This window comes from Suricata suricatta, chromosome 8 (assembly GCF_006229205.1).
Source record: "Suricata suricatta isolate VVHF042 chromosome 8, meerkat_22Aug2017_6uvM2_HiC, whole genome shotgun sequence".
NCBI lineage: Eukaryota > Metazoa > Chordata > Mammalia > Carnivora > Herpestidae > Suricata > Suricata suricatta.
Window position 1 is genome coordinate 94698205 of NC_043707.1, and position 15923 is coordinate 94714127.

At 44.7% G+C, this 15923-nt stretch overlaps 1 protein-coding gene across 8 annotated transcripts in view; it reads right to left on the reverse strand.

Moving 5' to 3' along the window:
* FGGY (FGGY carbohydrate kinase domain containing) overlaps nucleotides 1–15923 on the reverse strand; it is a 418690-nt gene that overhangs the window by 65704 nt on the left and 337063 nt on the right. For 7 of the 8 annotated variants that reach the window (XM_029948058.1, XM_029948056.1, XM_029948055.1 and 4 more), the window contains one exon: nucleotides 14211–14305. The exons of the other annotated variant lie outside the window; for it this stretch is intronic. In XM_029948058.1, coding sequence (XP_029803918.1) covers nucleotides 14211–14305 — 95 coding nt within the window. The remainder of the gene's footprint in view (nucleotides 1–14210; nucleotides 14306–15923) is intronic. 8 annotated transcript variants of the gene reach the window in all.

Genomic DNA, 15923 nt, shown 5'->3' on the forward strand with positions numbered 1-15923 from the left:
GAGAGAGAGAGATACAGCATGAGTGGGGGAGGGGCAGAGAGAGAGGGAGACACAGAATCTGAAGCAAGCTCCAGGCTCCGAGCGGTCAGCACAGAACCTGATGTGGGGCTTGAACCCACAGACTGTGAGATCATGACCTAAGCCAAAGTCGAACACCCAACTGACTGAGCCACCCAGGCGCCCCTCCAGCTATCACTTCTAATATGAATCATACTGCTAACAGTAAAAGGGAGAGGACTGGATAAACTGAAACTTCTCCTAAGTTCTGAGAGGATATTTTGAAGATCTCCATTTCCAGGCCTGGAAGCCTAGAACACCATGAGCGTTGAATCTGCCCTTAAAAAAAAGGTGAGAGGAAAAATAAAATATGCATCACTTAATGCAGTTCACAAAAGTCCATGGTGTTCCCTCTTGAAAGCAACAGGGTATTTTTGCTAAGAGGATGCCAAATTCAGTGGCCTCTGTAGGCTTGCTGTTTACTGATACTTGATATGCTTCAACATCTGTTGCCCTTCTCGATTGATGGGTGCTTCATTTTAGCACCTCCCTGATGCCAGGCCGCTGAAAAGCTTTGGTACTGAGGTCCTCTAACGCACTTCTAGGTCACCCACGCAGCTTGGCTTGTAAAGCTGGCTGCAGGGAGGGAGCTGAATTCAGGGAGGAGAAGTGAAAAGCCATGTCATCCACTGACTGTCCTGGGTGCTCGCCGTCTCTACCCCTGGGTCAAGCAACATCTCCCGAAAGTTATAAACCCCAGCGATCCTTTACTCAAAGTGAAGTTTCAATATGCTCCAGGCTCTGAACAAGGGAGTATTTGATGAACTGTGGAAGGATTTCTAGATTATTTTCTTTTTTTACTTTTTCTAAGTTTATTTATTTTGAGAGAGAGACCGCGCATGCACAAGCAAGGCGGAGACAGAGACAGAATCCCAAGTGCTAGCAGTACAGAGTCCAACGTGGGGTTCAAATCCAAACCCACGAACCGTGGGGATCATGACCTGAGCTGAGATCAAGAGTCAGAGGCTTAAACGACTGAGCCACCCAGGTGCCCCTCTAGGTTGGTTTTTAAAGAAACAGAATTTTTAGGATTTGGTACCAGAGAAAATGCAGTCTCTTTTGATGAACTGGTATACTTCCTTGAGTCTGCAGACACCATATGACTTGACACATTTCCCAGTTTTATCCTGGCTGCCTGGAAGCTCAGAGTAGTTCCCTAATTTATGGGTCAGAGACCTATAGGCCAATCTGTCCTGTAAATCTGTTTGGTTTGGTACTCACCAATCCAGGGTTATATTAATTTGAATTTCCATGCCCTTAGACAGAGTATACATTCTACAACTTGGTATTCACCAAATCACAGTGTCCTTTGCTGGTATCTCCCCATGTTTATATGGACTCTCTGGCACCTGAAGGCGTATGAATTTGAGGATCCCCGACTCTAAGTGGTTGGTATATTCTCTTCTTGCTACATAGTTTCTAATTTGTGAGTTTTTATTTTGCTTAGTTTTATTCTGCTTACTCATATATTATAAGCCTCCACAAATCCTTTATGAAAGTGAAGTATCAATGATAACAAATTGTTTTCTTCCCTAAGCAAAATTGCCAAGATCAAGCAGCTGCATTCCTGCTGCATCCAAGGGCTGACCATTCCTCTGGCCTGCCCTACCTGCTAAAGGGTTCCCCTGGCTGTGGGTTCAGGCCTACCACTCTGGCAACAAGAAAGACGGAGCTGGGGCCTGGACATAATCACGCGGCACCTGTCCTCTCTAGCATGTGACATGCAAACCCAGCTCTAGGAGGCCTCTGGAGCACGGGGCTGTGGGGGGTTTGCAGGGTCAGTCTGCAGCATGACCACCTGCATTGAAACCCTCATTCCACCAGCCATGGAGGTGACCTTAGGCCAGCTTAGTGAGGTCTCAATGCCTCAATTTCCTGCTTTATCACGTGGGACAAGACCACCTACTTCACAGGTTTGTTATGCAGATGAAATGAATACAGGAAATAACATTGGCACTTTTCTATGTGCCAGGCACTGTGCTAAATGTACTTTCAGTCATAAAGTCTTTGCAGCAACTCAGTGGTCAGTTAAGATGAAACTGAGTCTCAGAGAAGGGAAGTGCCTCGCCCAGACGGGCACGTTCATGTAGCTAGCGAGCCAAGGAGAAGCCGTAGCCTGTAGTGCAGCAAAGTAAGTGAGAGGGCTACTTTTTCTCTCCTGCCCCATCTGATTTCCATCTTGCCCACAATGGACTCAGCTCACTTACCCTTCTCCACACTGCCGCCCGCCCACGCTTCCTGGCAGGCAGCTGAATAACATCACAGAACTGAGGCTCCAGCAATTACTAATATTTACTGTGTTGAGTTGAAATGGAGAGAGATTTGTGAGGACTGAGGCACATGTTCCTTCCTCTCGATTCCTAAAGGCCCTCCACTGCAAAGATTAAGAGCAGATCTGGGGTCATATGGCCCCTCCCCGGAGTTCCAGCTCTATCTCTAGCTGATCCTCTGTGGCCCAGTTCAAATGTTGCCTTCAAAGAACTTTCCCAGCCCTCAAGACAGAGGAAGAAAGATACTCCTTCTCTGGTGCTCCTTTATCCCACTGCATAGCAACTGTAATTTTAAAAAATTATAGCCCACGTTAAATAAACACTATTTGGCTTTACATGCTCTAATGTGTTTATTCCTTATAACACGAACTGTGAGATAATATCTCTGCAATTCAGGAATTATTGTTATTTTTTACAGATAAAGGCTCTGAGGCACAGATAATTTAAGTAATTCACCCAAGGTAAGTAGCAGAGCCATGACCGGCGCTCAGGCAGGGCCCCAAGGTCTTTGCCATTCACTTAGCATAGGCTTTTTCATAACAGTATCTTTCTGTGTCTGCCTCTTCCTCATTAGATTGGAGCTACATGGGCACTGAAATATGTTTAATTCTTCTTTGTCCCACGGCCATCCCTGTCACGTGGTAGGCTCTTGCTGCCGAACCCTGACTTAAAGACTTACACAGGGAGCCTCATCACCCACTTGAATCGAGGCCCACGGGCATGCCCTCTCCAGATCCAGTCCACTGGCCTCTGTCCGTGGAGCCAGCAGGGCCCCCACCCAAACGCCAGTGGCGGAGGCGAGTAGAAAATGCATCCTGACATCACAGGAAGGACCTGAGTAAAAGGTACACTAATGGGGGCAAAAACAAGCCGGTAGAGTGATTAATTTGGCCTCCCCTTCAATATTATGTTTACACAAGTTGATTATATAGCACTTAATTAGTAATTTGCCCTACTTAAACCAAGAGTGCTTTTAATTTTTAATGAGATAAGGGCAGGAGATGCCTTTGCTTAGTAAGGAGCAGTGATTTTATTTCCTTCTCTTGTTGTGCCCAGCCAATTAATAACATTGCTAAGGAAATGCATCCCTCTCATGAATTCTTTCTCCCCATCATCTTCCCCACCTCCCAGGTTGAAAAGGGATGGAAACAGATGACAGCCACTTAGAAACAAATCAACTTCACCTTCTGATCTCTCTGGCTGGGCTGGCCAAGGCCTTGTGAAGTGCAGAAACATGGGATCTATAAAGAGTGCTAGCAGGTTTGTTGGGAATTGGGTACATCTCTTCCCAGAAACCATAACTTGGTTATTACTGACAACAGAAAACATAGCCATGGGTGTCCAACCAAGGCAATCCCCCTATAATCCTGCATTATTTCCTGGATGCGAGTGTCGGGCAATTAAAAATAATTTTTTTTAAATGTTTTTTATTTTTGAGAGGGACAGAGATAGAGCACGAGCAGGGGAGGGGCAGAGAGAGACGGAGACACAGAATCTGAAGCAGGCTCCAGGCTTTGGCCTGTCAGCACAGAGCCTGATGTGAAACTCGAACTCAGGAACTGTGAGATCATGACCTGAGCCAAAGTCGGCCGCTTAACCGACTAAGCCACCCAGGTGCCCCAGTGTCAGGTAATTTTAAGAAGAGCCCTGGGGCAGTCCAGACCTAAGAAGAGCCAAGAGATTGGCATCAGATCTGGACGTGACTGGCACCTCTGCTGCTCGCTCGCTGTTAGACCATGGGCATGGCGCTTAAAGGAGAGGTGAATAACCTAACTTGCAAGAATTAAATATTATCTAAGGTGCCTTAGCAGAGTGCCCAGCTCAGAGGAGGTGAAGACAAGATTAGTTGTTTCGAGCAGAGGTAAAGCAGGAATAAAGGAGCAGCTTTTGAGGACCTTGGCGTGTCTGTTCTTGTCTGCAGAGCTGGGAAGTCTCCACCAGTGCTATTCAAACAGCCCGGCCGTCACGCCTTAAGGAGCTTGCCCCAGAATGTGAATGAACACACAGACTCTTTCATGGCGAACATCTTAGCATGAATAAAATGTCATAATTGATTTACATTCTGATGGAAGTCCCTTACCTTATCAAAAATCTGATTGCCCTCGGGTCCACAGACCGACCTAACAGCTCAGCCTGGATGACTGTCTTGGACATTTGCCTATGCTCCTCAAGACCCCTCCTCACCCTTCTCTGGGCCTTGCAAGGCTCGCCTGTACCAGCTACATCAACAAGTCCCCTCGCCCTCTGACTTTGAGTCAGGTCAATGGAGAGCCCAGCAGTAAAACAGAGAGAGGGAGGAAATGGGGCCAATAACTCAGCATTTTCCTTCCAGGGTCTCCGGCAAGCTAGCCAATTCAGTAGTCTCCATAAAGGCCTCGTTTCTGGGGTTCTGGGGTTCTACCTTCACCTTTTAAAGTCCAACTGTTACAAACCCCAGGGTATTACATCCTCCTTTGTGACCTCTCCATGCCCTGGTCTATAGTCTTGTAAATTCTGCCTGCACTATATTCTCTAAAATTATCCTAATTTGAGAATGCTCTTCTGAGGGCCTTGACTAACACAGTGCTATTTTAAGGTACATCCAAATTCCAATTGTCAAATACTGGCACTCGTTTTTTTAAACAAGGGCAATCATACCCAGCCCTAGAAGAATGCATTTCCCTTTGTGACAAAGGCGAATAACCCTTGGCTTTGAAATCCTAGGCTGGGCCTTGGATTCTGGCTCCACCCCTTTCTAGCTATTGGTTTTGGTAAGTCATTAGCCTCTCTTAACCTGCTGCCTGATTTGTAAAATTATACCACTATAGGGAATACTACGATAACAGCATAGGAAATGTCCTTATAAACAACTTTTCACATGGTATCAATATTTTAAATGTCTGAATTTCTGTGATATGCATAGTATTAAAGATATGCCACTCAACTTCTGAACATACGGTACTTTCTTAGAGTCCACTGCAGAAAACCAGACATCTCCAATAAACACCTGCTATTTTTTTCCCCTTTCCTTCTTTTTTTTTTTTTTTTTTTCTGTTTTTTAATTTATTTTTGAGAGACAGAGAGAGACAGTGGGAGCAGAGGAGGGTCAGAGAGAGAGGGAGACACAGAATCTGAAATAGGCTCCAGGCTCTGAGCTAGCTATCAGCACAGAGCCCAACGTGGGGCTCGAACCCATGAACCGTGAGATCATGACCTGAGCAGCAGCCAGATTCTTAACCGACTGAGCCACCCAGGCGCCCCTCCAATACTTCTTGATCACCTGCCTCAGTGCTGCAACCAGAATCTTTTACTGACTTCAGTAAGACCTCTGCACGTCTCATGACCCTGCATTCTGTCCAAGAGTATGTGGTATGTATGTATACATGCGTGTGTGTGTGTGTGTGTGTGTGTGTGTGTGTGTGCACGCACATGCATGTGTGTGTGTGGTCATTTTTAGGGCCTTTTTCCCAATTACAGAAAATTCCTGACTTAACTAAAGGTCTTATCTTTCCTGGTCTTCCATTTGGGACCATAACCTAACTTATTATTCTGAACATTAAGCTTATAATAGCATAGATCTGCTCTTCATGAGTTATCACAGTGTGAAGGAAAAAAAAAGAGAAATATATCCAACTTATTCATTTCCAGTTTATGCCAAAAAGGAAGTTTATTGTGAAAAGTAAAGGCATAAATGATCATTGCAATGAGAAGTTAATTACTTGCAAGCATTTGTTTTCACAGAAAGGTCTTAACATATCTTTACAGATTTGTACAGTATGAAATGTCTGGAACAAAATGAAGTTACAGAGTTTGGTAAACTTTATTTTAGAAATACAGCTCTGTAACCGTCCTAAGTTTCTAAAGGGCTCCTTAGAGGTTTGGCCATTGTTTGCTTTTTATAAAAAGCTCAATTCTAAGTTCCTAAGTGAAAAGGAGAGGGCATATTTGGGGAAAATGTTTGTTAGTTTAAATCTTTGTGTCAATGACAATAGTATAAAAAGTGTCTTTTAAGTAAGGCTCTTAATTAAAGTGCTTTTCTTTATCTACCTTTGTAAAAAGGGAGTGGGTGCATTACGATTAAGATACGATAAGATGAAATAAGATGAAATAAGATAAAATAATAAAATATAAAATAAAACAAAACAAAACTCTTGGGCATGACATGCAGTCTTCTCCTGGCAAAGGAATTAGAAAATTCCCAAGCCAAAGAGGGCGTGCACTTATTTTAATTTCTATATTTGATACTTAACTAGTCAGTGATGACAAATGTGTGCTGCTGATAATTCTATAAAGCACACTCTCTGTGAAGGCAGTTGCATTGCCATGTTGGAATCTAGGCCTTTCCCGAGGAAAGCATATCTATTTCCTGGAATACGGCTTGATGGAATAAAATAAATAGGCACTTTGTATCAAGTAAGGTGTGACTATGCCTCCATGTTTCAGAGTCATCTGCACAATGGGGACCGTGCAGGGGGACCCACTCGGTGCCACAAAGACTTTTTGAATGATAAGGGATGGAAAGTAACAAGCCCTGTTCCTAGATCATGCTGTAAAAGGAACAGGAGAGTCAAATGTTATATATTGAGATAATTGCCTAAAAACAGAATTCTAATGTTTTGACTTTTATATCCATGCTTCCCTTCTGCAAAGTAGATTGGAACAGAAGATTTACAATGAATCAGAACCTGAATTTGTTGCTTTTCTTGAGAGGGAATGATTCTCAAAAAGATAAGAATGTACTGTTAACCAGGTGTGGCAATAGGTATAATGAATGTTAGGGCCTGCATCACATTCTTAATTTAATCCTTCTTTAAACTACTAATTCTCATTCCAGGATTTTCTGTTGACTTTCTATGAGGCACTGACATATGGGACAGGACACTCAGAAAATTCAATCAGAAATCTGAATCTATCTAATTAGAAACCAGCATCTCATATCTCCAGAAACACATGATTAAGCAGCAAAGGGCAAAAGGCTACTAAAGAAAGTTGATAATATCAGGACCATATGTGAAATGAATAGGATTATAAAAGGCCTGGGGATGGAAGCTAAATGGAACTAAAATTCACAGCAAAAGACTTGTCCTACATTAAAAAAAAAATTTAAAAAAAAAGGGGGGGTGTGCCTGTGTGGCTCAGTCAGTTAAGCGTCTGACTTCAGCTCAGGTCATGATCTCACAGTCTGTGGGTTCGAGCCCTGCATTGGGCTCTGTGCTGACAGCTCAGAGCCTGGAGCCAGCTTCAGATTCTGTGTCTCCTTCTCTCTTGCCCCTCCTCTGCTCACTCTCTCCCTCAAAATAAAAAAATAAAGACATTAAAAAAAAAAAAAAGACTTGTCCTACACAAGAAATGGGAGCCCTGACTTTTCATCCACTATTGGTGGGAGTATAAATCATCAATATGTATCAGAATTCTAAAAGCTGGGAAATTTTTGGATCAAACAAATCTATCTCTCTAACTTATTTTATGGAAATAATTTAGGGTATCTGCAAAAACTTAGCTACAGAGATGTGAGCTGCAACATTCTTTAAAACAATGAAGATAATGTAAACACTCAAAACAGAGCACTGGTTTATCCTGTATGGTATAAAATTATGCAACCCATAAAAATAAGAAATAACACAGTTTACTACCTATTTTTGGGTGGGAAAAGAAGCTACAAAACACTATGCACTGTAAGAACACATTCTTGTAATTTAAAAAAGTATAAAGTGGTTTAAAAGTATGTACCAAAAGGGGCACCTGCGTGGCTCAATGGGTTAAGCACCCGATTTTGGCTCAGGTCATGATCTCACGGCTTACAAATTCAAGCCCCATGTGGGGCTCTGTGCTGACAGCTCAGAGCATAGAGATTGCTTTGTCTCTCTCTCTCTCTCTCTCTCTCTCTCTCTCTCTGCCCCTCCTCCACTCACGCCCTGTCTCATTCTCTCTCAAAAATAAACAAAAATTAAAAAAAAAATTTAAGTATGGAAAAAAATACTGAAAGTGTAGAAACCAGAATCTTCAATACTGACTATTTTAGGGTAATAAGATCAGTGTTTTTGTAATTTTCTTTCAGCTTAACTGAACTTTCTTATTTTTTTTCCCCAAATGAACATGAATAATTAGTTGTAGCCCAGGAAAAGGAAAAGAAAAAGAAGCAAATGAAGATCAAATGTGCCAAGAAGTGGGATGGTTTTGTATATCTGAACATCCGTGATATAGCAGGTCTTTCCAAACCTCCAGAAACTAACATCATCCTAATCAGCTTTACTTTGTAAAATGGAAAACTGGGATTTATGGTGACAGGAAGCCAAATAGCTCTAAAAAATCACAGAAAGTTGACGCCCACACACACAAAAAAACAGAACAGAGATGCACTGGATCATATACAAAATCACCGGCTTTGAGGCACCTAACAGGTGATGAATGTAATTGGCTCTAAATGAAGTCTACTTTGTGGAAAAGAATGGAAGGAGAAGCTTCAGCTAAGCGGTGAGTATGTTTGCAAGAACTGACCTCCAGGGCAGACCACTGCGGTCAGTGAGGACAGCGTCTCTTGTGGGCACACATTACAGAAAGGGTGAGTAATCACGCCTCTCAACAGGCCACTTACACGGACTGGTCTGCGAGACCCAGGACTCTGTCTGGAACGTGACAAGGAAAGCAAATGGTGGGAACACACGGAGTCAATGGTTTACAGATGCAACAACCCTCACATGGTGGGAGGAAGAAAGGTTTTGATTAATTGGTTGATTCCAAGGGCTCATTTTCTGTATAGTGGTACAGCCTTACGTAGATTGGGGAGTTTATTTTCACGTCCTGTCACAGCCTCCTTTTCCTGACTTTTGCTTCCTCCACTTCTTTTTCTCGGGGTCGGGGGGCAGTGGGGAGAAGGTGTCAACTAAATAGCACTGCTAGAATTAAAGCTTGTTTCATATAAATAGATCGAGAACCCCAAAACAAACCCTGTCCTTTAAGATAAGAAATGACGGAAAGCTAATGACATCTGTGGAGCCTGAAGGAAGAGGAAAGCGGGATGGCGTCTATATTTCTGCCTCTGCCATTGACTGAGTTTTCTTTCATTGCATCTTGAAACCGGTTTCTTATTTTCTGTATCCTTTGCATGTCTGAAACCTCTCTACCTTCTGTGCTTGCATAATGTAAGTACACTGATAGTGCATAAATGTTTTTCCAGTTTGTTATTTTTTCCAGGGCCCGGGAGGCTACAGAAGGGTGAGGGGATGATCCCAACTCTCTAATGATAATTATGTGCTTTCTAGGATATTCAGAATAAGAGAATCTCTTTGGAGGGCATGGGCAGCCAAGGGAGTGAGCTGACTTGGGGGATCAGGAGTGGTCAGACGGGAAGGTCACAGAGGTCAAGACTGCGTGGGTTCCATACTCTAGTGAATAAAAGGAGGAAGGAAGACTTCCTCTTGCGATCCCTCCTCCCACTTACTCAACAGCACAACTTTTACCACAAACGCAGCATCTCTGTGGCTGAGGTCCCTCTTACTGATTAAGCTGCACATATGAAGATGACGGTGCCATGATGCTTGTCACACTGTCTAGTGGAGACAGAGTCTTGAACACTACTTACATGGAAAACATCATTTCTGGAGAGACACAACCCTTTAAGATATTAGTAGTCATTGTACTCTCTAATGCAGATGGATGGCTAGATCAGTACCCTCTGGGAGATCCTCATTTGAAAGGGGAATAGCAGGATGCTTTCGATGTCAAAGGGAGGAGAGGGTGGTAAAGAAGCAATGAAGAGAGGGAGGGAAAGAGAGAGAGAGATTATGATGGTAACAGGAACGAATAAAAGAACAAGAAATGGAGGCTAGGCATTGTTGGCGGGCTTCAAAACTTGAAATTGCAATGGACCTTGTTCTTGACTAATTTCTCCCCTTAACATCCCACCAGACGGTTCTATCCCCTAGCCCTCTCCATCTGATGAAAATTTCCCCAGAATTGAAATGTAGAGAGAGGTTTACAATATTCGTAAGGAAAACTCTCAACACTAAATCCTCTGGACCTGTTGGTATCACCACAGGGAGGCACAGGGCTCTACCCCTGGCTGAAGACACCCCCTCACAGGCCCAGGAAATCAGGAAACCCTGTGTCCCTAGGCATGTAGGCCCTTTTCTTAGGTGTAGCCCGGGTCCTCTGGACTCTTCCTAGTCTTTCATTCATCTGGAAGAGAGGACTCTGGCTGGGTCTACCGAAGTCTGCACTATGGTAGCGCCACATGAAATCCTCCCTCCCACTACCGAATGTGCGGTCTATGGAAAGAGAAAGCAACACTGAGCTGCTGTCGGGAATCACTCAGCTTTCTTAAAGGAACGAGTAGCAGGCACCTGAAGCCCCAGTAGGATCTCTGAAGTTGAAAGAAAAGTGTACTGAAGTTCAGGTTGAATATGAATCAGAGGGAAAAAGCAACTCTGTTTCACATCAACTTGCCAGAATCCTGAGCTCATCCCCAGGCCTAAGACCCAGAAGTTGGTGTCTTCTTTGGAGAGGGGTGCAAATGAAGCCACATCTACGTGCGTTTACATTTCTAAAGCAGTTTTGATAATCATTATGACAATGTTGATAATTACACCTGGGGCTCACGTAGGTCCTGAGAGTTCCCAAAGGCTCTTTATCTCAAGAGGCCCACATGAGTGGCAATTCTCTAAACAATTTTTAAAAAGGAAATACACAGTTGATGGAGATAGATGTGGTATATATACACAATGGAGTACTACATGGCAATGAGGAAGAATGAAATCTGGCCATTTGTAGCAAAGTGGATGGACCTTGAGGGTGTCATGCTAAGCGAAATAAGTCAGGCGGAGAAGGACAGATACCATATGTTTGCACTCATAGGTCTAACAGGAGAAACCTAACAGGGGACCATGGGAAGGGGAAGGGGGGGAAAAGAGTTGGGGAGAGAGAGGGAGGCAAATCATGAGAGACTCTTGAATACTGAAAACAAACTGAGGGCTGAAGAGGGAGGGGGAAGAGAAAGGGAGGTGATGGTCATGGAGGAGGGCACTTGTGGGAAAGAGCACTGGGTGTTATATGGAAACCAACTTGGCAATAAATTATTAATTTTTAAAAAAAGGAAATACACAAATAAAGCAAGGCGAGGTGCCACTGACTGAAGATACACAACAAGCAAGCACAGAGGTCAAGATTTCAGGACTCTCTTGGGCATGCAATGCCAGATGAGCTCTGGGGGCTCCCGAAGCTGGAGGCTCTCCTTACTAGACTACTGCATCTTCTAGAAGTTACTGTCAGGAGGGGCACATACTTCCTTGGACTTAATAGGAGAGACGAGCTTCTCTTTAAAATGCTGTGAGACTTGCAGCTACACTCAGATCACCAATTCCAATATTCGATGCACCCTACCTGAGATTCGGTTCCAGAAGATGAACAGAAAATCTCACGTAGTGACGATGCGTCAGTGTGGCATGAAGGTCAAGACTTCCCACTTAGGGAAAGATGTGAGTGAGTCCTCTTGGAGCTAGAAACTCCACGTCTGACCAAGCTATCACTGAGGCACCGTAAGTCGTGGTATGGAGTATATGATGAGGCAAGCTCATCCCACACTACTCTTTGCTGCAGCTGTCGATGGTCTCCTGAGTTGCCATCAACAGGGCATTTCTTTTCAGAAGATACACTACTAAACATTCATGAAGCCACAAACTATATTTAACACACACACACACACACACACAGTCAAATGAAGTAGAAAAAGAATGATAATCAGGATGGGACACAGATTCAGAGTGCCTTAGTTTCAATTCCTCTTCTGCCCTTTATTAACTATGGCAAATTAAAACCTCTCCAGGCTTTGGCTTCCTCATCTACAACATAAGGATGAAAACATCTACCCTGCAGGCAGGGACACTGTCAAAATTAAAGGAGGTTTCTCTGTCCGCTCCTGCCGTCATACAAAATACCATAGATTGGATATTTAAACAACAGAAATTTATTTTCTCACAGTTCTGGAAGGTGGAAGTCTAAGATTAAGGTGCCAGCCCGGTCAGATTCCGCTGAGGGCCTTCTTCCTGATGTGCAGGAGCCACGACTCTGCTGGGTCCTCCCAGGTAGAGAGGGAAAACACAAGCTCGCTGGTGTCTCTCCTCCCCTCGTGGGGACCCCACCCTCACGGTTACATTGAATCGCAACTACGTCCCCAAAGGTCCAATTTCTAAATACCGTCACAACGTATAACACGGGAGGGGACACATTCAGTTTATAATGTGATGTAAACCAATGCAGGGCCTCAGGGAGCAACGCCACTGTTTTGTTTTCACTACTGTTTGTCCCAGGAACGGCATCTAGTTGGGACAACACCTCCATAAACGAATGCATTCAAATAATGGCTGACAATTCAACAATAAAGAAAGAAAGAAAAAACCCATACAAGTGTTTTGGAGAGAGTACCAGAAAAATCCCGAAATCCTTGAGAAATCAGGTGCACTATCTTTGATGAGAAACTTCAGTTAACAGGAACTTAGCATTCACAAGTGGATTCAATTCTTTGGAAGCGATATTTCACAGACCTCAGTTCCAGAGGCTCGGCCAGTGTCCAGTGCACGACGCTTCTCCAAATACGGTACAGACGGTGGGATCAGACTTTTGCATCTGTGTTTCTAACAGTCTACCCTTCAGTTCTGTCACCCTTTTGGATCTCTGTTGCTTAACCTCTGCTGCCCATGTAGGTAACAGGTGTCAGGAAGGTCCTAGAAAGAGCGCCTAGCATAGTTCTTAGAATATAAAAGGGCCGCAATAAACAGCACTCTTGTTCCTGGGCCTTTGATGTGAAACCCGGCTTCTCATCCTGACCTGGAGGCCTTGGACAAGTCATTGAAGCTCTCCGAACAAATACTTCTTGAAGCTCAGGGGCGGCTGGGGAGCCAGGCCTCTTGGTTCTGACCTTTATGAGCTGTTTCACCCGAGGCCAAGCCACATCACTTCATGCCTCGGCTTCTTCAACGATAACCTGGGAATGATGCGACTAAGTGTGCCTTCCTGATCTAGAGAAAGAACTCATAATGTGCTCCTGAGGATTATTACAGACAAAGAAATGGAGTAAAGAGCAGAGCAGGACACAGAGCTGGAAGGTCATCAAGGTAGGATTTGAGCCCAGGCAGCCTGAGTCCAAACCCTGTGCTCAGCCTCTTATGGTGCTTCTCTAGCTTTTCATAGACCTGTTGTTAATATTATTATTTAACTGCTCAAAATCTCTCCATAAAACCTGTGCATGAAATGTCTTTTGCAATTTGGTGGCAGGAAAAGCCCTGTCTCCCACAAGAAATGAATGTTTCCTCTTTTTGAAAATAAGAATTATGCAACTTATCATGTGTTCATTTTTGTCTTGGCTGCCAGGAAGCTCAGAGTCCAATTGTGTGCTCCGTCACGGCGCCCAAGTTATTTCCTTCTTCCTGCATCTTTGTTCCTTATTTTCTCTTTTAATTCTTTTTTTTTTTTTTTTTAGCTAACATTTTCATTTGTGTCTCTTATTGGTAGAGTCCTCAAAATTATTTGGAAAGTGGTACATGGAGATGAAATAAACAAACATAAATCTGAAATTTACATGGAAAATTTAAGTTTTAAAATGTATCTGTTTCATTTGCTATAAACAAAAGTCCATGGGAAATGAAAAGAAATAATTTAAGAGCTATTTTTTTAAAGGACAAAAAGGAAAACTAACAGGAAAACAGAATGACCAACACTGACAGAGGCCAAGTCAAATGAAAACTGCAAAAAGTATGTCTGGGGCTAGAAGTGTTTGTGCTTTCCATGGCTGGAACCTATCATTTCTTAATTATATCCTATGTGTGTTTTGCAAGCTGTGAGCTGCTGTCAAGAGGAAGAACAGCCTCAGACAGGGGAGGAGCCACGGCCCACCCCTGGGTCCTCACATACCTGTACAGAAGCGAAATCCCCCGAGGCACAGGCACCCAGAATAGCAGCGCCCACAAGAACAGACTCCACCTCTTGAGACAGGACCACAGGCATGCCTGCACATGACAAGGCCACACCTCGGTTAGGGAGCAGAGCCGGGGACAGAGAGGTGAGCTGGCAAGCAGCTCCAGCAACAGAAAACACCTGCCATGATGGGACGTGACAGCAGCAGCAGGGACCCTCGCCCGTTCCCCACAGTCCTCTGCTCCTTGGGATGACCTGATTCTAAAGGATTTTGCAGCCTGTGCCCGCGGTGCAGTAGCCGGAGCCCCGAAGGACCCAGCACTCATGAGACCTTCTTGCCCAGACTTCCCACACTTCTGCTGCTACCATCTGCCATTGGTTCAAGTTCCCTTCAGTGAACATTTCTTGAGTGCTTTGCTGGGCCTGTGACTATGGAGACGGACCTCTGTCCTGCTACTCAGTCTCCAAGGGGAGGTGGAGGATAGAAAGATGGAGGCACAGGGGGTTGGTTCTCTAACTGAGATGCACTAAGAAAAGGGAAGTAGTAAGAGGGTGTGATTGATCCCTCTGGGGGCGGTCTATTTCTCTGCAGACAAGCCAAAGCCCTTCTGATGGCTGGCGAGGCCCTCCAGAGCTGGCGCCCACCCCGACGGTCTCCTCCCCTCCTGGTCATCACCCTGCCCCAGCCTCCTTGTTTTCTTGAATCAGCTTCAGGGCCCTCGCCCATGCTGTTCCTTCTGTTTAGGTCACTTCCTCCCAGAGGCCCACACAGGAACTCCCTCTCTGTCCTTTGTGCATTTGCGCAAACATGCCCATCCCGCCGGGCCTTTCCTGACCATTCAGTTTAAAGTGACAACCTACGACATTACTCATTCCCCTCCCTGTTTCCTCAGCATCTCTCACCCCTGCGTGATTACTGTCTGTCTCCTGCTAGAGCCTACACTCCATGAGGGCAGGCACGTGGTCTCATCCACTGCTCAATTCCTGGATTTGAGACTGCTTAACTACCAAGCACAGGGCTTAAATGATGAAAGAACAAATTTCTTGGACAGGGAAAGGGGTGTTCATCAGAGTGGAGACAAGCATTACAGAGGTGTTTGGAGGATGAGTAGGGGTTCACCAGGCAGCAAGAAAAGCATTCTGCAGGCCAGCTCCTGGAGCTTGAAGGTTCACAGTGGGTTTACGATTACTGGAAACAATTTAGAATGCTGAGGGTTTTCTAGGTATATCTGTGCATATCTGTATACTATCAATAAAATATATATAAAATATAAGTATAAATGCATTGGCTAATCAGGAGATGGCAGCAGACTCCACAGAGGAAGCTCGGTAGGCAGACCTGAAAACCTTCCTCTACTCAGGACCTCAGACTGACTTTTTCCAAGACTGGATGTGTCTTCCTACCCTTTCTGGGCAGATCTCCTTGACACATCCGCCCCCAGGCTCCCACTACCTCCTAACCCTTCTTCCGACTCCCAGCCTCAGTCAGCTGCCCAGCCACCTGGGACAGAGAGTCAGGGAACAGTAGTCCCCCACACAGCCGGGGGCTCAGAAATAGCAGCCCCCAGACTGCAGGGCCAGCACCTGAGGCTCTGCTGACAAGCATCGGGGGTGGGGGTCCCTCAGAAAAGCTCAGAGTCCATTCCACGAGCTCTAGGTCCTTCTGTGAGTGACTTGAATGTTTAGCCTCAGTTTCCTGGTGTGTGAAAG